The 16,904-nt window shown below is 36.1% G+C and overlaps 1 protein-coding gene across 2 annotated transcripts in view; it reads left to right on the forward strand.

Annotated features, from left to right (window-relative positions):
• Positions 1-16,904, forward strand: part of LOC150084007 (retinol dehydrogenase 13-like) — a 50,212-nt gene that overhangs the window by 9,022 nt on the left and 24,286 nt on the right. For both annotated transcript variants that reach the window (XM_090374980.1, XM_090374981.1), the window contains exons 2-3: positions 2,724-2,842; positions 4,142-4,297. In XM_090374980.1, the coding sequence (XP_090231106.1) occupies positions 2,724-2,842; positions 4,142-4,297 (275 nt within the window). The remainder of the gene's footprint in view (positions 1-2,723; positions 2,843-4,141; positions 4,298-16,904) is intronic.

Consider the following 16,904-nt stretch of genomic DNA (forward strand, 5'->3'; position numbering starts at 1 on the left):
AGATCAGTGTAAATCAACTAAAATTAAGGCAATGGTTAGGCCACATCTTGTTTACTGCATACAGGTCTTAGAGGCCTTATTTTAAAAAGAATGAGGAACTGCTGGAATGAGTACAGAGAAGGACAATAAGATTGGTGAGCGAAAAATGGTGTGCTCTTACCAAGAAAGGCTTCAGTTCTGCAAATTGCAGCATCTGGAAACTAAGCACTTGCAAGGTGATATTATTGAGGTGTTCTAGGCTTTGAATGGATTGAGCAAGCTCAGTGCTGATGGGATTCTTCCTCTTGCTCAGACCACACACACACGAGGAGAGACAAATTCAAATTAATGAAGGACAGCTGCAGAATCAGAAGTCTGCCTTTAGCCAATGAGTGGGTGATGGAAGTTAATGGTTGATGAATTCAAGGATGAACTTAGACCAGTGTTTCCCAAACTGTTCCGCAGAACACTAGTATTCCGCGAGATGCGTGAACAAGTTCTCAAGTTCTGCGAAAAATCATAATTAATAATTTTTAAAAAATTAAATAAATAAATTTTGCATATTTGTAGCGTACACCACTTTTGTATCATTATAATATTTAACATAATTTTTTTTTAGTTATCGATATACTAGCATATACTAATAACCAAATAAACCGCAGAACACTTTATTTTGGTGACTTTGCATAGAGGTAATGACATCTACGAAAAAGTAGCAATGTATTGATCTAATATGCTATTCGTATGCGATTTAGCCTGGAGTACACGAGTTGAAGGAGAGGAGAAAGTGAACTGATACCATAACTAAACTCAAATAAATAAATACGTATATCCAGTAAAAAAAATTTTAATACACATTTAATTACAAATGGTTTGTAGCTTTCGAGGCTAAACGGGCCTCTTCTTCTTTTGAATAAGAGAATAAATGTGTATTAAAAAATTTTTTACTGGACATACGTATTTATTTATTTAAGCAATGGATCCCATTTCTACAGACCCATTTACTCTCATAACTAAACTCACTTCCTTGTATAATTTTTTTTTTTTTTGATAATTATTAGTATTTCAAAATATTATATGACCATGGATTTGTGGTTGAAAAAAGGAACTTTAAAAGGAGAAGCAAAATACTTCTAGTAGTGCAACTGGGTTCAATGAAAATGAAGACAATATTGTCACGCTTCAAAGTGAGGATGAACAATCGTAGCCTTTTTTCCCCCAAATATTCGAAGTGAAAAAACAGGAACTAACTAACTAATAAAAGACCAAAACGAAAGTATAATGACAGTTATTGAATTTTAGCTTTACATGTGTTGGAAATAAAGGTGCTCCTGATGCCCAGTAAATCATGTGTAATAAAATATTGGCAAACAGTTCTTTGGCTCCCCTTAACTTGTGTTTCGTAAGTGTTCCCTGACTAAAAAAGTTTGGGAAACGCTGAACTAGACAAACATGGAGGGAATGAATAGGTGAAATGGAAGGTCTTTTTTTTTTGGCTGATGCTGTGTATAAGCATCAGCCAAGATATGAAAAATATAGAAAAGTATAGAAAATAGGGGTAAAGGAAAGATAATTATTATATCAATAAAATACAGTATATGGAAAAATGCGTAGCAAATTTTGTTTTCTATTTATATGATAAAATTGAATGATACAATAAGAAAAACAAGATAACAACAGCGTGATGGAACCAGATATACTGGATATATATATATACATACATTCACTTTCAGCACTTATGACTGTTTAGAGAACATAATGAAGGGTAAAGTAAATGTTAACTTACATTATAAGCTGTATGTAATTGCTGTATAATAAACACAGCAATCTTCAAAGCATCACAAAAACAAGTCCAAAATACATCAAAAAAATATAAATGGGTAGTCAGAAACAGGAAAATCAATCGGGTGGGAGGGGAAATTGGCAGACCAGGACCACCAACCATTTTTCATGAATCATGAGTGATCTGATCCTGATTCAGTAATTTGTGCATAAAGTGATTATTTAGTTTTGCATTTTTGTTAGCTTGCTTAATTTTTATACAACATTTAAAAAATCAACGTAAGTTATAGAGAATATGCCTTTCTTCGTGTTCTCTAATAAAAGGAAATAAAAATATATTATCATAATAATTACGTGATGTTTTATTAATTTTATACCAAAAGGGATCTGAACCATGTAGTTATATTTTCACTAACACAGACTGTGATGGGCTACATGTATTCTAACACAGAATGTGAAAAAAATTGTCACCTCTGGTATATGTGGTACTGAGAAGTACATTATTGAGAGGTCCCAAAGGTTGTGTGGGGTCCCCTGGAACCAGGGTCCCACTGCAACCTAATTTTTAGGGCCTTTAAAAATGTGTACCAGACTACCTAAATCTAGCACTGTCTGTAGACCTGCCCATGTGGCCTATGGGGGGGAACAGGAGTAATAATTGTCAGATTATTTTGTTTAAGGAGTGGGCTGAGCTGTATACTTGTAAAAAAAAAAAATAAATAAATAAATAAAATGCAGATTGTAAAATTTTTGATTTTCAAATATAAAATCATGTTATCTCAAATCCATGCTTAGGTAAGATTTCCTTATAAATGTTAAATGTTATTAAATATATTCTTTAAATAAAATTAAATTTTGAATTTGAAATTCAGAAAAGAGAAATTTGTGTGACAAAGCATAAATGCATTTATTTTATCAATAGCATTCCTGTTTTTCAATATTTATTTATCTGACTTTTCCAGGGAATACGTTGGTGGATGTAGATACAGAGGACCAGAAAATCTAAAAGGAAAAACTGCTATAATTACTGGTTCAAATACTGGTATTGGAAAGGAGGTTGCACGAGAATTTGCAAAAAGAGGTACCTGTCCTTTTTTTATTTTCAGTGGCTTGAATTTGTTGATAAATATTTTAAAAAAAATTTTTGGTAACTCACTGTCGCTACTACAACAGACTAAAGTGAACTTTTCTTTAAAATTGTTTTTTTCTTTTTGGAAGGTGATAGCAAATTATTTTAATTTTTTTTATTTTCAAATTTCTCAATTTAACACAAACTGTTATTGTTTTATTCCATATGTAATTGTTATTATCTTCTGGTAGCATATAGTCTTATAAGAAATCCGTTATTTTCCTTAGGAGCTGTTAACATAACAATTGGCATGAGACATGACAGTCGTGTCTCATGCCAGTTGGACCTGAAACCCATTGGACCAGAAACCTGAGACCCATCTGCCATGTCACGGTTTATTTGTTCAAACACTATGAGATAATAGACATTCATGTTGTGCATTGTTATCACCTGGACATTTCAAGTAGTTTGTCCTGGAGAACCTAAGTATGATTTTATCCAGCAGTTATGTGAAACTGCCTAATGGAAATTAGGCTACTTTTTGAACACTCATTTTTGTGATTATGATTTTACCTTCATTATATGACAATTATGAAAAATATGGTAACGCAAATATAAAAGCAAAATATTTTTAATTGATAGGGAAAAAACCAAGTAACACTTATTATCGTAAAGTACAAGTTTATTCATATAAACTTGTACTTTACAATTATAAATATTACAAAAATATTACCGCCAGTAATCCTGGAGATGTTGGATTACTCGTGGACTGATAGTATGGAACACGTTATGAGTTTTAAATTATTTTTAGATTAATTTAATGACAATTTGTTTTATTATTTTATAATTCACAAAAAGGAGAGTTGATCAAGAAGAATTCCTCCTAACGGAATAAAAAGCTACTCCTTGTTTATTCTTAAATATATATATATTTATTTATTTATTTAAACACACACATGCAGATTCTCAGTATGGCCCTCAACAGTGATTATTGCCTCTGCTATCTCACCACAAGAAATTGGCTTAAAATTACTACTCCTTTGATTAAACTGAATTTTTGCAATTCTGTGAATACCATACTGTGTAATGTTCAGTACCAAGAATCTATATAATTCTGTTAGAAATAAATAGATGTAAGTTATCCAGGAACAAGTGTTTATTTTCTTTTGCAATGTTTTTGGAACAATATAAACAATATGTTTAAAACAAACAATATATAGGAAATATATTAACCATTTCAGTTATCTTTATAGAGAATGTTTTCATGCCCTGTTTATTTTCTAAATGTATTCTTCTAATTATAATTTTTAGGAGCAAGAGTTATATTGGCTTGCAGAGATCTGAAAAAGTGTCAAAAAACAAAAAACGAAATAGTGTTAGAAACTCGAAATAAGGAAGTTGGATGTCGTCATTTGGATTTGAGTTCATTGAAATCTGTTAGAGAATTTTCAGAATATATAAATAAAAGTAAGTTCTGGTATTTTTATGTTTTTTTTTTTTTTTTCATTTATTACAAAGGAGTAATATTTATATAATTAATATTGGCAATGTGATGTAAAGGAGCAAAGCTTATAGAGCACCAGCAAAAATTAAAACGTGTATCCTGTATGCACAAAAGATGTTTTATGTGAAAAGATCCTTGGCTTGGAAGAGGTTAGCAAAATCCATTTGTAGAATAGTATGACGTCACAATCATAATTCCTGCAGTAGTAACTGCAGAAAGTATGAATGTGACATCAAGGCTACATTGGCACACTGATGTAGTCTCAATGTCACATTCATACTTCCTACATCGGTTTGTCAATCTAGTCTCAATATCATGAATGTGAAAGTATGGAAGAACTAAGAAAAGTATGATTGAGACGTCACAATCATACTTCCTTAGTATGATTGTACTGGAGAAAGTCGTTTGCATCATTTCTGTCTTGCATTTCCATTACACTTCCCTTACATTACATTGTTAGGTGCCATTATAGATGTTTCACATCAAAAAATTATATTATCCACTTCATATGTCGATTTCTTCCAATAACCTATCCAAACCATCCCCAAACCCTCTCAAACTCACTTCTACAACATTAGATGAAAGTTCTCAATTACAAAAATTGTAAAATTCTAAAAATGATAAAATAATTATGCTCTCTGATGCAGTTAGAATGTAACTACTTTATAAGTCAGAACAGTGTTCAACCTTTTTTTCAATAATAAAACAGATAGGTAAGAAATTGGCAGAACACCAAATTTATATAAATTCTATTTTTTCTCATTCATTTTTAACATAAAAAACCTTTGACGTCATGATTAGAAACAAAATAATTTGCATTAACATACAAATTAGTTTGAATTATGGGATAAATATATTATAGAGAGGCAATTATCACCTGATGCAATCCAACCCAGTATGTTAAGAAATCACGGCTGGAACTCGTTCACTTTACCATCAAATCAAGTGAGTGTTTAGACAAAAGTGGATAAACAATTAAGCTCATGATCAGTGAAGATAATAGTGGTTGTCATCATCTGATGTGACCCTAACATAGTTCAGGTGTTGTTTCTTTTGTTGTAATGCAGATGTGGGCTCAGTTGCTGGGAGCAAGGATGAATAGGGGGAAAACACTATATTTGTTAGAAATTTGAATGTGGCAGTTGGCTATCAGCTTGTTTTTGTTTGTTTGTTATTTGGTTTTTAGGAGCATTAGCAACTAAGGCCATATTGCTCCGGGATATGCGATGGTCATTCCCTGACCTTTCCGCATCTTCCGTATTTGGTGGTGACGGGTTCGAACCCCGGTCTAATCAAGAAGCGTGTGCTGCGCAATGCTGCTCCTTCCCACCTGGCTACGGAGGCGCCTCAGCTTGTTTTGATCAGGATAAATATAATATATTTATCCCGATCAAACATCAAGTGTAAAACGATTACACTTGATGCAGTTTTGAAGATTAATTTGTGTAGGAAACTATCCTTGTAGTCCTAGGATTTGTTCCTACTTTGGTCACACCAAGCATCCAGCGTTTGTGAAATATATTTCAGAAATAGTTACAAAGTAAATAATAGTGAGAAATATATGAATATCTTGAGTTAAGAAAAAATATCTTGGCAGGAGAAAGCCTAGGGAGAAATAGCCCAGATCCTATAACAGAGCATGCACAACTTAAGTGGAAATGCTTTTTAGCAGTCTTGAGCAAAGATAAAAGGGCAAAAGTAAAGAAAGCCAACTCAAGAGCCATGGGAAGCTTACCGGACAAACTGGTTTGCCGCTACTGCAGTTTCTCCCTGCATTCTCATTTAAACAGATGGTGTGTGTGTGTGTGTGTGTGTGTGTGTGTGTGTGTGTGTGTGTGTGTGTGTGTGTGTGTGTGTGTGTGTGTGTGTGTGTGTGTGTGTGTGTGTGTGTGTCATCAGTAGCAGCAGTAGAAGTCAAATGATATATTGATTGACATGTAGGTGTGACAGATGATGTACTGATTGGTGTGTGAACACAACAGACAATAATATCATATTGTTAAGTAATCAATTGACGTTATGATATGCATATATATATAAAGAATCTTTCTTTTCCTATTATTTCCTAACCTAACATTTAAGGTCAGGTTAGGAAATATAATGAAAAATAAAGAAACCTTGTTAAAACTTCACAACAGGGTGCACACTCCAGCGTAACATAACCTAACCTTTTTTCACTAGCCTACTTGAATCCGCTCTGAATTAGTCTGAAAATGAAAGTCTATTAAAAATCCACACTTCTTTTGCCCTGTTCTAAAGTTTTAATGATTATGAACATCATTAAAATCTTTGTATATTTTTAACGTTAGGAAACATAACCTTAAAAATATAAGGGAGAAATAAAATTTCTCCCTTCTATTTTTAAATTAAAAAAAAAGAAATCAATAATATGGTTTTTTAATATCGAAAACACTTGTGAACTCCAATAATCTGCTTTTAATAACGAGAAAAAACTAATCATTACATCTCTGTCACGCCTACATTTCAATCATATATCGCTCTCGACTTCTACCGATAACATACACCATCTGTTTACCGAGAACGCAGGCAGAAACTGTGGTAGCAGCAAACCAGTTTGTCTGGTAAGTTTCCTGCAATTTGTGGTTCTAATGTTTGCTCTCTTTACTTTAACCTATAAAAGCTAAAATAACTGTGTTTCAGTTTTATTTTCAAATGCCAGACACCTTATAGCCAAGGCATGAAGAATGTTGGGACAGGAGAACAATAAAAATATCATTTATATATGATACATGTAACTGTATACTTGACTTTTTTTGCATACATAAGTGAGATTATATAGAAACAAAAAGGTGACTGTAAGGTTACGGACTGGTTAGGCTATACTTCTTTATATGTTGATGCTTAGGAGCCTGATTATTTATTATTTATAATAGATAATCAGGTAAATAGATAATAGATAGATAATTTATAATAGTTGTTGCTAGAACGAGTACAAAGAAGGACAACAAGATTGGTGAGGGGAACAAAGGGGTGCTCTTACCAAGAAAGGCTTAAGTTCTGCAAATTGCAGCACCTGGAGTGTAGGCACATGCATGGTGATCTGATTGAGATGTATATGGCCTTGAATGGGTTCAGCAAACTGAATGCTGATGGGATTCTTCCTCTTGCTCAGATTAAATGCCTGAGGGGGCATAGATTCAAATTGAGAGTAAAGTGGAGGAGAAATCGTTGAAGATAAACATAAGAAAGGCACCTGGGTAGATGGAATCTATCCAGTTATATTAAAGGAGGCAGCAAAGGAAGTAAGCAAACCTTAAAGCAGCATTGCAGGATCATCTAGACAAGACTTCAGTTATAGCTCGGACACAGCATGGGTTTGTTAAGGGGAAGTCTTGTCTGACCAATTTGATTGGATACTATGATGTAGTCACAAAGGAACTGGATGCAAAGAATAATTTTGATATCATATATTTGGATCTTAGAAAGGCTTTTGATACTGCTGCACATGGAAGACTGCTGCACAAATTGGAGCAGTGTGGCGTTGGAGGCAAATTGCTGGTATGGATAAAGGGATGTTTGAGTGGGTGAAGGCAGAGTGGTAATCAATGGACACTGCTCTTCGTGGACTAATGTTATTAGTGGAGTCCCCCCAGGGATCAGTTTTGGGTCCATTGTTGTGTTCTGTATTCATTAATGATATTGATGATGGATTATCAGGCTTAATGTCCAAGTTTGCAGATGATACGAAGGTTGGCACTAATGACACTAATGACAGTACTCTGCTGCAACAGGATCTAGAAAAAGTTGAGCAGATGGGCTGAAGAGGTGGCAACTGAAGTTTAACATTGACAAATGTAAAGTACTGCATATGGGAAGCTGTAACCCCAGAGTAACGTATCAACTCTATGGTACTACACTGACAGTGGTAGAGAATGAAAAGGACCTGGGGGTAATTACAGACACCTTATAGCTAAGGCATGAAGAATTTGGGACAGGAGGATAATAGACAATAAAATATCATTTATATATGATACATATAACTGTATACTTGACTTTGTTTGCATACATAAGTTTGAGATTATATAGAAACAAAAAGGTTGACTGTAAGGTTAAGGACTGGTTAGGCTATACATATCTTTATATGTTGATGCTTAGGATCCTGATTATCTATTATTTATAATAGATAATCAGGTAAGTAGATATAGATAGATAGTTGTTGCTAGAACGAGTACAAAGAAGTTCAACAAGATTGGTGAGGGGAACAGAGGGGTGCTCTTACCAAGAAAGGCTTAAGTTCTGTAAATTGCAGTGCCTGCAGAGTAGGCACATGCGAAGTGATCTGATTGAGGTGTATAAGGCCTTGAATGGGTTGAGCAAGCTGAATGCTGATGGGATTCTTCCTCTTGCTCAGATTAAGTACCTGAGGAGGCATAGATTCAAATTGAGAAAAGACTGTTGTAGAATAGACGTGCGGAAATTTGCCTTTAGCCAGCGGGTAGTTGATTGGTGGAACAGGCTTCCATCTTTTGTTGTGGAAGTTGATGGCCTAAATAAATTTAAGGCTGAGCTGGACAGGCATTTAGAATGAATGGAGGGGTGAAGTGGGGTTTTTTTTTTTTTTTTTGGCTGATGCTGCATAAACTTGCTTTTTTGCATCATATGCCTCTGCTAATGCTAATGGTACAGCAAATTAATTATATCTGAATAATTGTGAAGAAAAGATCTGATGGCATACTTATTTCATCATGTAAATGGGTATACCTGTTACACCACTCTGCCTGGTTTTTGATGTTTGTAAAGTAATAACTGTTTTAACACTGATTTTCGAAATGTTGTTAGATTTTCTTCTATTACGTACTGTTTTTTCACAAATCACTTAAGTTGATATCATGTTGTATTATTGAATGTATTAAGTTAGGTGTAAATGCTGGAAATTTGTAAGTTAAATCTTCACATGTTGATAACACTGCCTTCGGTCATTTGTTTCTTGACCTTGAGAGCTCCATACAGCAGTGTTTATTAGTTTGAGCTCAGTATTTTTGGGGTTATAATGTCAATTGTTTGTTGAAAAGTAAGTAAAATGTCTTTGTGCAAGTGTTTAAAGGATCCAAACTTATTTTGTTGCATTTGTTGAAGTTATGTAGTCCTCAAGCAAAGACAAGATATAGAATTTGTAAAAAACATGTATTGTGCTTATTTTGGAGCAAAACTCTCTGGCCAAGATAAACAATGGGCTCCACATAAAGTTTGCTGAACCTGTGTTGAAGCATTGAGATTGTAGAAAAATGGTAAAAAGAAATCTATGTCATTTGCAAATCCCATGATTTGGTGGGAGCCTGCAAACCACTCTAATGGCTGGTACTCTTTGCTTAGTAAATGTAGAGGAATACAATGCGAAAGAGAGTAAGAAAGGCATTGTGTATCCTAATATTTCATCTGCCATTTGACCAGTCTCATGTGGTGATAACCTGCTGATTCCATGCTCTCCACTTACTGAAAGTGAAGCTTCCGAAGATGAAACTGAAGTTTACATGCCTGGAAACATTGAGTCCAGCCTTCAACTGTTTTCACACTATGAATTCAAGGATCTGGTAAGATCATTGAGCTAATGCTGTGAAATTTTATTATTATGATCATTATTTCAGAAGAATAATGATTTATAATAATAAACTAATAATTAAGCCAGTAAGTGAAGATAAATTTAGAAAGATGGTGAGATTAGCATTAGTAGAGGCATATGATGCAAGAAAGCAAGCTTATGCAACATCAGCCAAAAAAAAAAAAAAAAAAATCCCATTTCACCCCTCCATTCGTTCCAAATACCTGTCCAGCTCAGCCTTAAATTTATTTAGGCTGTCAACTTCTACAACAAAAGATGGAAGTCTGTTTCACCAACCAACTACCCACTGGCTAAAGGCAAACTTCTGCACATCTATCCTACAACTGTCTTTCCTCAATTTGAATTTATGCCCTCTTAGGTAATTATTCTGAGCAAGAGGAAGAATCCCATCAGCACTGAGCATGCTCAAACCATTCAAGGCTTTATACACCTCAATCAGATCACCTCGCAGGTGCCTAGTCTCCAGACACTAATCTGCAAAACTTAAGCCTTTCTACATAAGAGCAACCCTTCATTCCATTCACTAATCTTGTTGCCCATCTCTGTATTCGTTCCAACAGCTCTACATCCCTCTTAAAATGAGTCCTCCAGACCTGTATACAGTACTCAAGGTGTGGCATGACCATTGCCTTATACAAGGGGATAATGACTTCCTTATCCCTGCTAGAAAAATTCTGGTATATCATTTACAAGACACCACGAGCTACTCTTGCAGACTGTCTGGACTGCTCAGAAAACTTCATATCTGCCTGCACAATTACCCCCAGGTCCTTTTCATTCTCTACCACTGTCAGTGTAGTACCACAGGGTTGATACGTTACTGTGGGGTTACTGCTTCCCATGTGTAGTACTTTACATTTGTCAACGTTAAACTTCATTTGCCACCTCTCAGCCCATCTGCTCAAGTTTTCTAGATCCTGTTGCAGATTGTACTGTCATTAGTGTCCTTAACAACCTGCTAACATTCGTATCGTCTGCAAACTTGTACATTACGCTGCTTGATATACCATCATCAGTATCATTTATAAATACAGAAAACAACAATGGACCCAACATTGAACTCTGAGGGACTCCACTAATAACATTAGTCCACAATGAGCAGTGTCCATTGATTATCACTCTCTGTCTTCTCCCACTCAATGATCCCTTTATCCATAGCAGCAAGTTACCTCCAATGCCACACTGCTCAAATTTGTGCAGCAGTCTTCCATGTGCAACAGTATCAAAAGCCTTTCTAAGATCCAAATATATGATATCAAAGTTATTCCCTGCATCCAGTTCCTTTGCGACCACATTATAGTATCCAATGAAATTGGTCAGGCAAGACTTTCCCTTAACAAAACCATGCTGTGTCCAAGCTATAACTGAAGTCTTGTCTAGATGATCCTGCAGTGCTTCCATTAATTTTCTTGGAACAGAAGTTAAACTAACAGGTCTATAATTACTTGTGTCGCCCTTTGGTCCTCCTTTGTGAATTGGGGTCACATTTGCACATCTCCAGTCCATGGGTACCTCCCCCGAATCCAAGGAAGCTCTCATAATTATGGCTAAGGTTTTGCTTACTTCCTTTGCTGCCTCCTTTAATATAACTGGATAGATCCCATCCACCCTGGGTGCCTTTCTTATGTTTATCTTCAACAATTTCTCCTCCACTTTCCTCTCAGTTATTACAAAATCATCTATCTCACTGCCAAGATGAAATTGTATTGAAAGGATTGTAAGGGAGAGTAATGTTATATATACAAGGAAATTGAGGATAACCTGAGACCTACCTAAGAGAATGTAATATACTTAATGGATGCATAAATTTGTCACATGTATTTTTATTTATTTTTTTTTTTTTTTTGATGTTTTGCTAACTAGCCATTTCGCATACACACCTAGTGCCCGAAGCTGTGTGATGTAAGCATTCAGAATAGTGTTTTGTGTTATTGAGTCATTGTGCTGCATCACTGCTGTGTTATGAAATGAGATGCATTGATCGCCACAATGGTCGTTGACCACAGGTGGCTGTCCCGTGACCCATTGCTGGTATTTCAGCTGGTATTTTTGCTAGTACAGCAGACTCTCAATTTACCGGGATCGGATTAACCAGGACACTTCAAGGTTCCAAATTAAAAAAAAAAAAATTCATAAAATTCAAGTAATAAATTGAATAGGTATAAACAGATGTTTTGCAAGTCATAAATAAGTGACAACAAGCAGCGTTATAAGTCCTTCATTAGGAGATTAGTGTGCCTGTTATCTTGCAACCACCACTGTCTTCGCACCCGCTGCTTAAAAAAAAACCAAACAAATGTTTAGTTTGTTTTAGTGCATCACTTTGATTGTTGTGTTCCATCACACTGCAAAAGGACAAATTTTGTTCTGTTATGCATGTCACAGATGTTGGAATTTTTTTTTTATAGTAACGTTTTTCTTTTTTTTTTTTTTTGTTTAGAAATCGCGAAAATTATGGGCAAACACAAGAGTTGTGCTTTCATTTAAACAAAAACTTGAAATTATTCAAAAGTTTGAAAACGGTGCATCCGTTAAATCTCTAAAGAACCATTATAATGTTGGTGATCAAACCATACCCAACTTTGTAAAAAGTAAAGGGAAGCATCGTATTGGACATGCGAGTAGTGCGTGGTATGCCCTTTATCTATTAGCATACTTTTTACGTAGGTTACTGAACATTTTTCGATACAGCAAGTCCCCGACTTATGTAGCTTCGGACTTACATACTTACATTACGTTATTTATAATTTTTTTATATGACTGAAGATTTCAAGTGAAGGTTGACACACATTTCACCATAATGTAACAACTCACAGAATTCCAGTTATCGGTATTATTGCAAATGCAATAAGATCGTGTTTACTACCCTTTTATAATGAATTACACTAACAGAAAAGTCCAATAACCCGGAAAGTGCAAATTGTTTTTATTGTTTTATGACTGACCTCCAGAAATATGCTTTAGTAAAATGTCAACTTGTTTGGAGTCATAATAGTGAGTTTTCACCTTAACCCTGCGCCGACCGGGCTAGCCGAGTGGGTAAAGTACCTGCCCGACAACCCAAAGGTCGCGGGTTCGATTCCCGCCTTGGGCTTGGATCAAAGTACTGCAAAAACCTTGGGAGGTGCAATATGGCCACAGAAGCCGATGCGCCAACAACTACCAAATCAATCAATCAACCTTAACCCTGCGAGATTCTTTTCAGAAAATTTCGTTTTGACCATTATCATGGTGCTGACTAAGAGAATAAGTGATAGCGGTAGTAGTAAGTCTATCAAGGAAAGCGATCGAGTTGGATCAGAAAATTAAAATAAGGATGCATGAAAATTGCCAAACATTAACAAGTATCACGCAGAATTCAGATTTGTCAGTGGCAACGGTGAACACAATGGAGGAGAAAGACAGAATATGAGAAGTGGTCGGCACCAATGAAGGTCAACTATAATAATAACTAAGGCTATGAGGTACATACCAGTTTTTACAGTACAATAACATGCATTTTTTCTTCCTTTTATGTTTTCTTTTCTTATGTGCCACTCAGGCTACTTCACCGCTGTCCCAAGATAGTTTTTAATTGAACTAATTAAAAATATATAACTATTTTTCTTCATTCTTCTGAGGATATTATGTGGTTTTTGTAATTTTGGCATATCAGGGATATAGCAGCAATATTTTATTAGTCATTCCCCCGAGTTATGCAAATCTCGACTTACTTAAGAAGTCCTGGAAAGTCTCTCTTACGTGTGTCGGGGACTTACTGTATATTTGGATTAACCGGGGAATCGAGGATGCGGAAAGGTCAGGGAATGACCACCGCATATCCCGGAGCAATATGGCCTTAGTTGCTAATGCTCCTAAAAACCAGATAACAAAAACAAAACAAACAACCGGGGAATCGATTATCCGGGAATATTTTTTTACCTTCTATCCCAGAAAATCAAGTCTACTGTATATCATCATTTCATCTTTTCTTATTTTTAGTAACACGAATTATAATTCCTTTCGTTATATTAGAGTGAAAATCAAAAATTTGTAACAAAAAGATCCGGAAGAGTAATTTGGGGGGGGGGGAGAAAGTCAATTGTCTGAACAAGAACCAGAACAAGAATAAGAACCTCTTGTCCCCCCCCCCCCCAACCCTTGCATCCTGATATTGCATTAATGTATTCACAGCTTCCTACTTCTGCCACATTATGTATCTTTAAATACTTAAGTAAAAAAAGATGGGCAAAATGTAAACAAACTGATACACATTTTGTATATATAAAAAGCCAAGGAAGCAACACAGAACAGACTGAAGAAACTGGTATGATCAGAGAATTTAGCAGTAAGGGTTTTTTATAAGTGTTTCGCTTCAATTCCCTAATCACACCAAAATTTCACTCAGCATTCTTATGTTGTTTTGTATTGATGTTACCTATTTATTTCTATGATAATGGCTGCCTTATATATAAAATACCCTTATCAATATAAGGGTATTTTACATATCAGGTGATTCAGTATGGCATTTTATTTAATAATGTGTGTTAGAATATTGAGAATAGTCCACACACACACACACACACACACACACACACACACACACACACACACACACACACACACACACACACACAGTGATTACAGGTAGTTCTCGACTTTACAAGTTAATTCGTTCCTAGCTAGCGCGCGCTCGTAAAGGGAAAACTCATAAAGCGGGAATTAAATCCCATAGACATAATGTTAAAAATTACGTTCTCAACAATGAAATTAGTTAGCTAATTAGTTTATGTTTAAACAATTATTGATTTATCCAAAGAAATTAGCATTAGTAGAGGCATACAATGCAAGAAAGCAAACTTATGCAGCATCAGCCAAAAAAAAAAAAAAAAACCCCTCCCATTTCATCCCTCCATTCATTCCAAATGCCTGTCCAGCTCAGCCTTAAATTTATTTAGGCTATTAGCTTCCACAACAAAAGATGGAAGCCTGTTCCACCAATCAACTACCCGCTGGCTAAAGGCAAATTTCCGCACATCTATTCTACAACTATCTTTCCTCAATTTGAAACTGTGCCCCATCAGCATTCAGCTTGCTCAACCCATTCAAAGCCTTATACACCTCATTCAGATCACCTCGCAGGTGTCTACCCTCCAGGCGCTGCAATTTGCAGAACTTAAGCCTTTCTTGGTAAGAGCACCCCTTTGTTCCCCTCACCAATTTTGTTGCCCTTCTTTGTACTCGTTCTAGCAACACTACATCCTTCCTAAAATGGGGCCTCCAGACCTGTACACAGTACTCTAGGTGTGGCCTGACCCTTGCCTTGTATAATGGGATTATCACCTCCCTGTCCCTGCTAGCAAAAGTCCTATATATCATTGACAAGACTTCATGACCTGCCCTGGCAGCCCATCTGCACTGCTCAGCGAACTTCATATCTGACTGCACAATTACCCCCAAGTCTTTTTCACTTTCCACTTTCCTGAGTGTAATACCGTCCAGTTGGTACGTTTCTCTTCGGTTATTGCTACCCATATGCAGTACTTTGCATTTCTCAAACTCCAGTTGCCACTTCTCAGGGCGCCTCCGTAGCCAGGTGGGAAGGAGCGGCAGTGCGTAGAACACGCTTCTTGATTAGACCGGGGTTCGAGCCCGTCACCACCAAATACGGAGGATGCGGAAAGGTCAGGGAATGACCACCGCATATCCCGGAGCAATATGGCCTTAGTTGCTAATGCTCCTAAAAACCAAATAACAAACAAACAAACAAACAGCCACTTCTCAGCCCATTTTCCCAACTTATCTAGATCCAGTTGGAGTAGCATACTGTCATTACTGTCGTTAACAACCCTGCCAACCTTTGTATCATCTGCAAACTTGGACATTAAACCTGATATACCTTCATCAATATCATTGATAAATATACAAAACAACAATGTCCATGAAGTCCAACAACAAGTCCAACAATGTCTAATAACATTTGTCCATGAAGAGCAGTGTCCATTGATTACCACTCTCTGTTATCTCCCACTCAACCATCCCTTTATCCATTGTAGCAGCTTACCCTTGATGCCATACCGCTCCAATTTGTACAGCAGTCTTCCTTGTGCAACAGTATCAAAAGCTTTCCTGAAATCCAAGTATATGATATCAAAATTATTTTTGGCATTCAGTTCCTTTGTGACCACATCATAGTAAGCAATCAAATTAGTCAGACAAGACCTCCCTTTGACAAATCCATGCTGTGGCTTAATTATTACTGCAGTCTTGTCTATATGATCCTGCAATGCTTCTTTAACCAGTGATTCCATTATTTTCCCCGGAACACAAGTTAAACTAACAGGTCTGTAGTTACATGTGTCACCTTTTGAACCTCCTTTGTGAATTGGTGATACATTTGCACACCTCAAGTCTGTGGGGGACCTCCCCTGAGTCCAAGGAAGCTCTCATAATTATGGCTAAGGATTTTCTTACTGCCTTTGCTGCCTCCTTTAATATAACTGGATAGATCCCGTTCACCCCAGGTGCCTTCCTTATGTTTAACTTCAACAATTTCTCCTCCACTTTGCTCTCAGCTATTACAAAATCACTTAGCTCCCTGTTAGCATTTGATAAACTTCTGGCACTCCCCTCATTGAATAACTCCTCATGTGTGAATGTAGATGCAAAATACTTTCATTTTATCAGCTACCTCAGCATGATCATCAATGGTCATCCCATCTATGTTAAGTGGTCTAATCTGATTCATCCCTTTCCTTCTAGAGTTTACATAAGTAAAGAACTCCTTGCTGTTTTTCTTTGCAATCTTTGCCAAAGATTTCTCATAATCTGCCTTCACCTGCCTAACCTACTTTGTGACTTGATTACAGACTAGTTTATACCTGCCATAAGCTTCTATGTCGCCTGATACTTTATATGCATCTCATACATTCTTCTTCTCTGCCACTTGCCTCATTAATTCATCTGACATCCATTTAGGCCTAAACCTTGAACAGTATTTCTTAGTAGGA

Source organism: Mastigoproctus giganteus, chromosome 6 (assembly GCF_048544385.1).
Source record: "Mastigoproctus giganteus isolate SK-2022 chromosome 6, ASM4854438v1, whole genome shotgun sequence".
In the NCBI taxonomy this organism is placed as follows: domain Eukaryota; kingdom Metazoa; phylum Arthropoda; class Arachnida; order Uropygi; family Thelyphonidae; genus Mastigoproctus; species Mastigoproctus giganteus.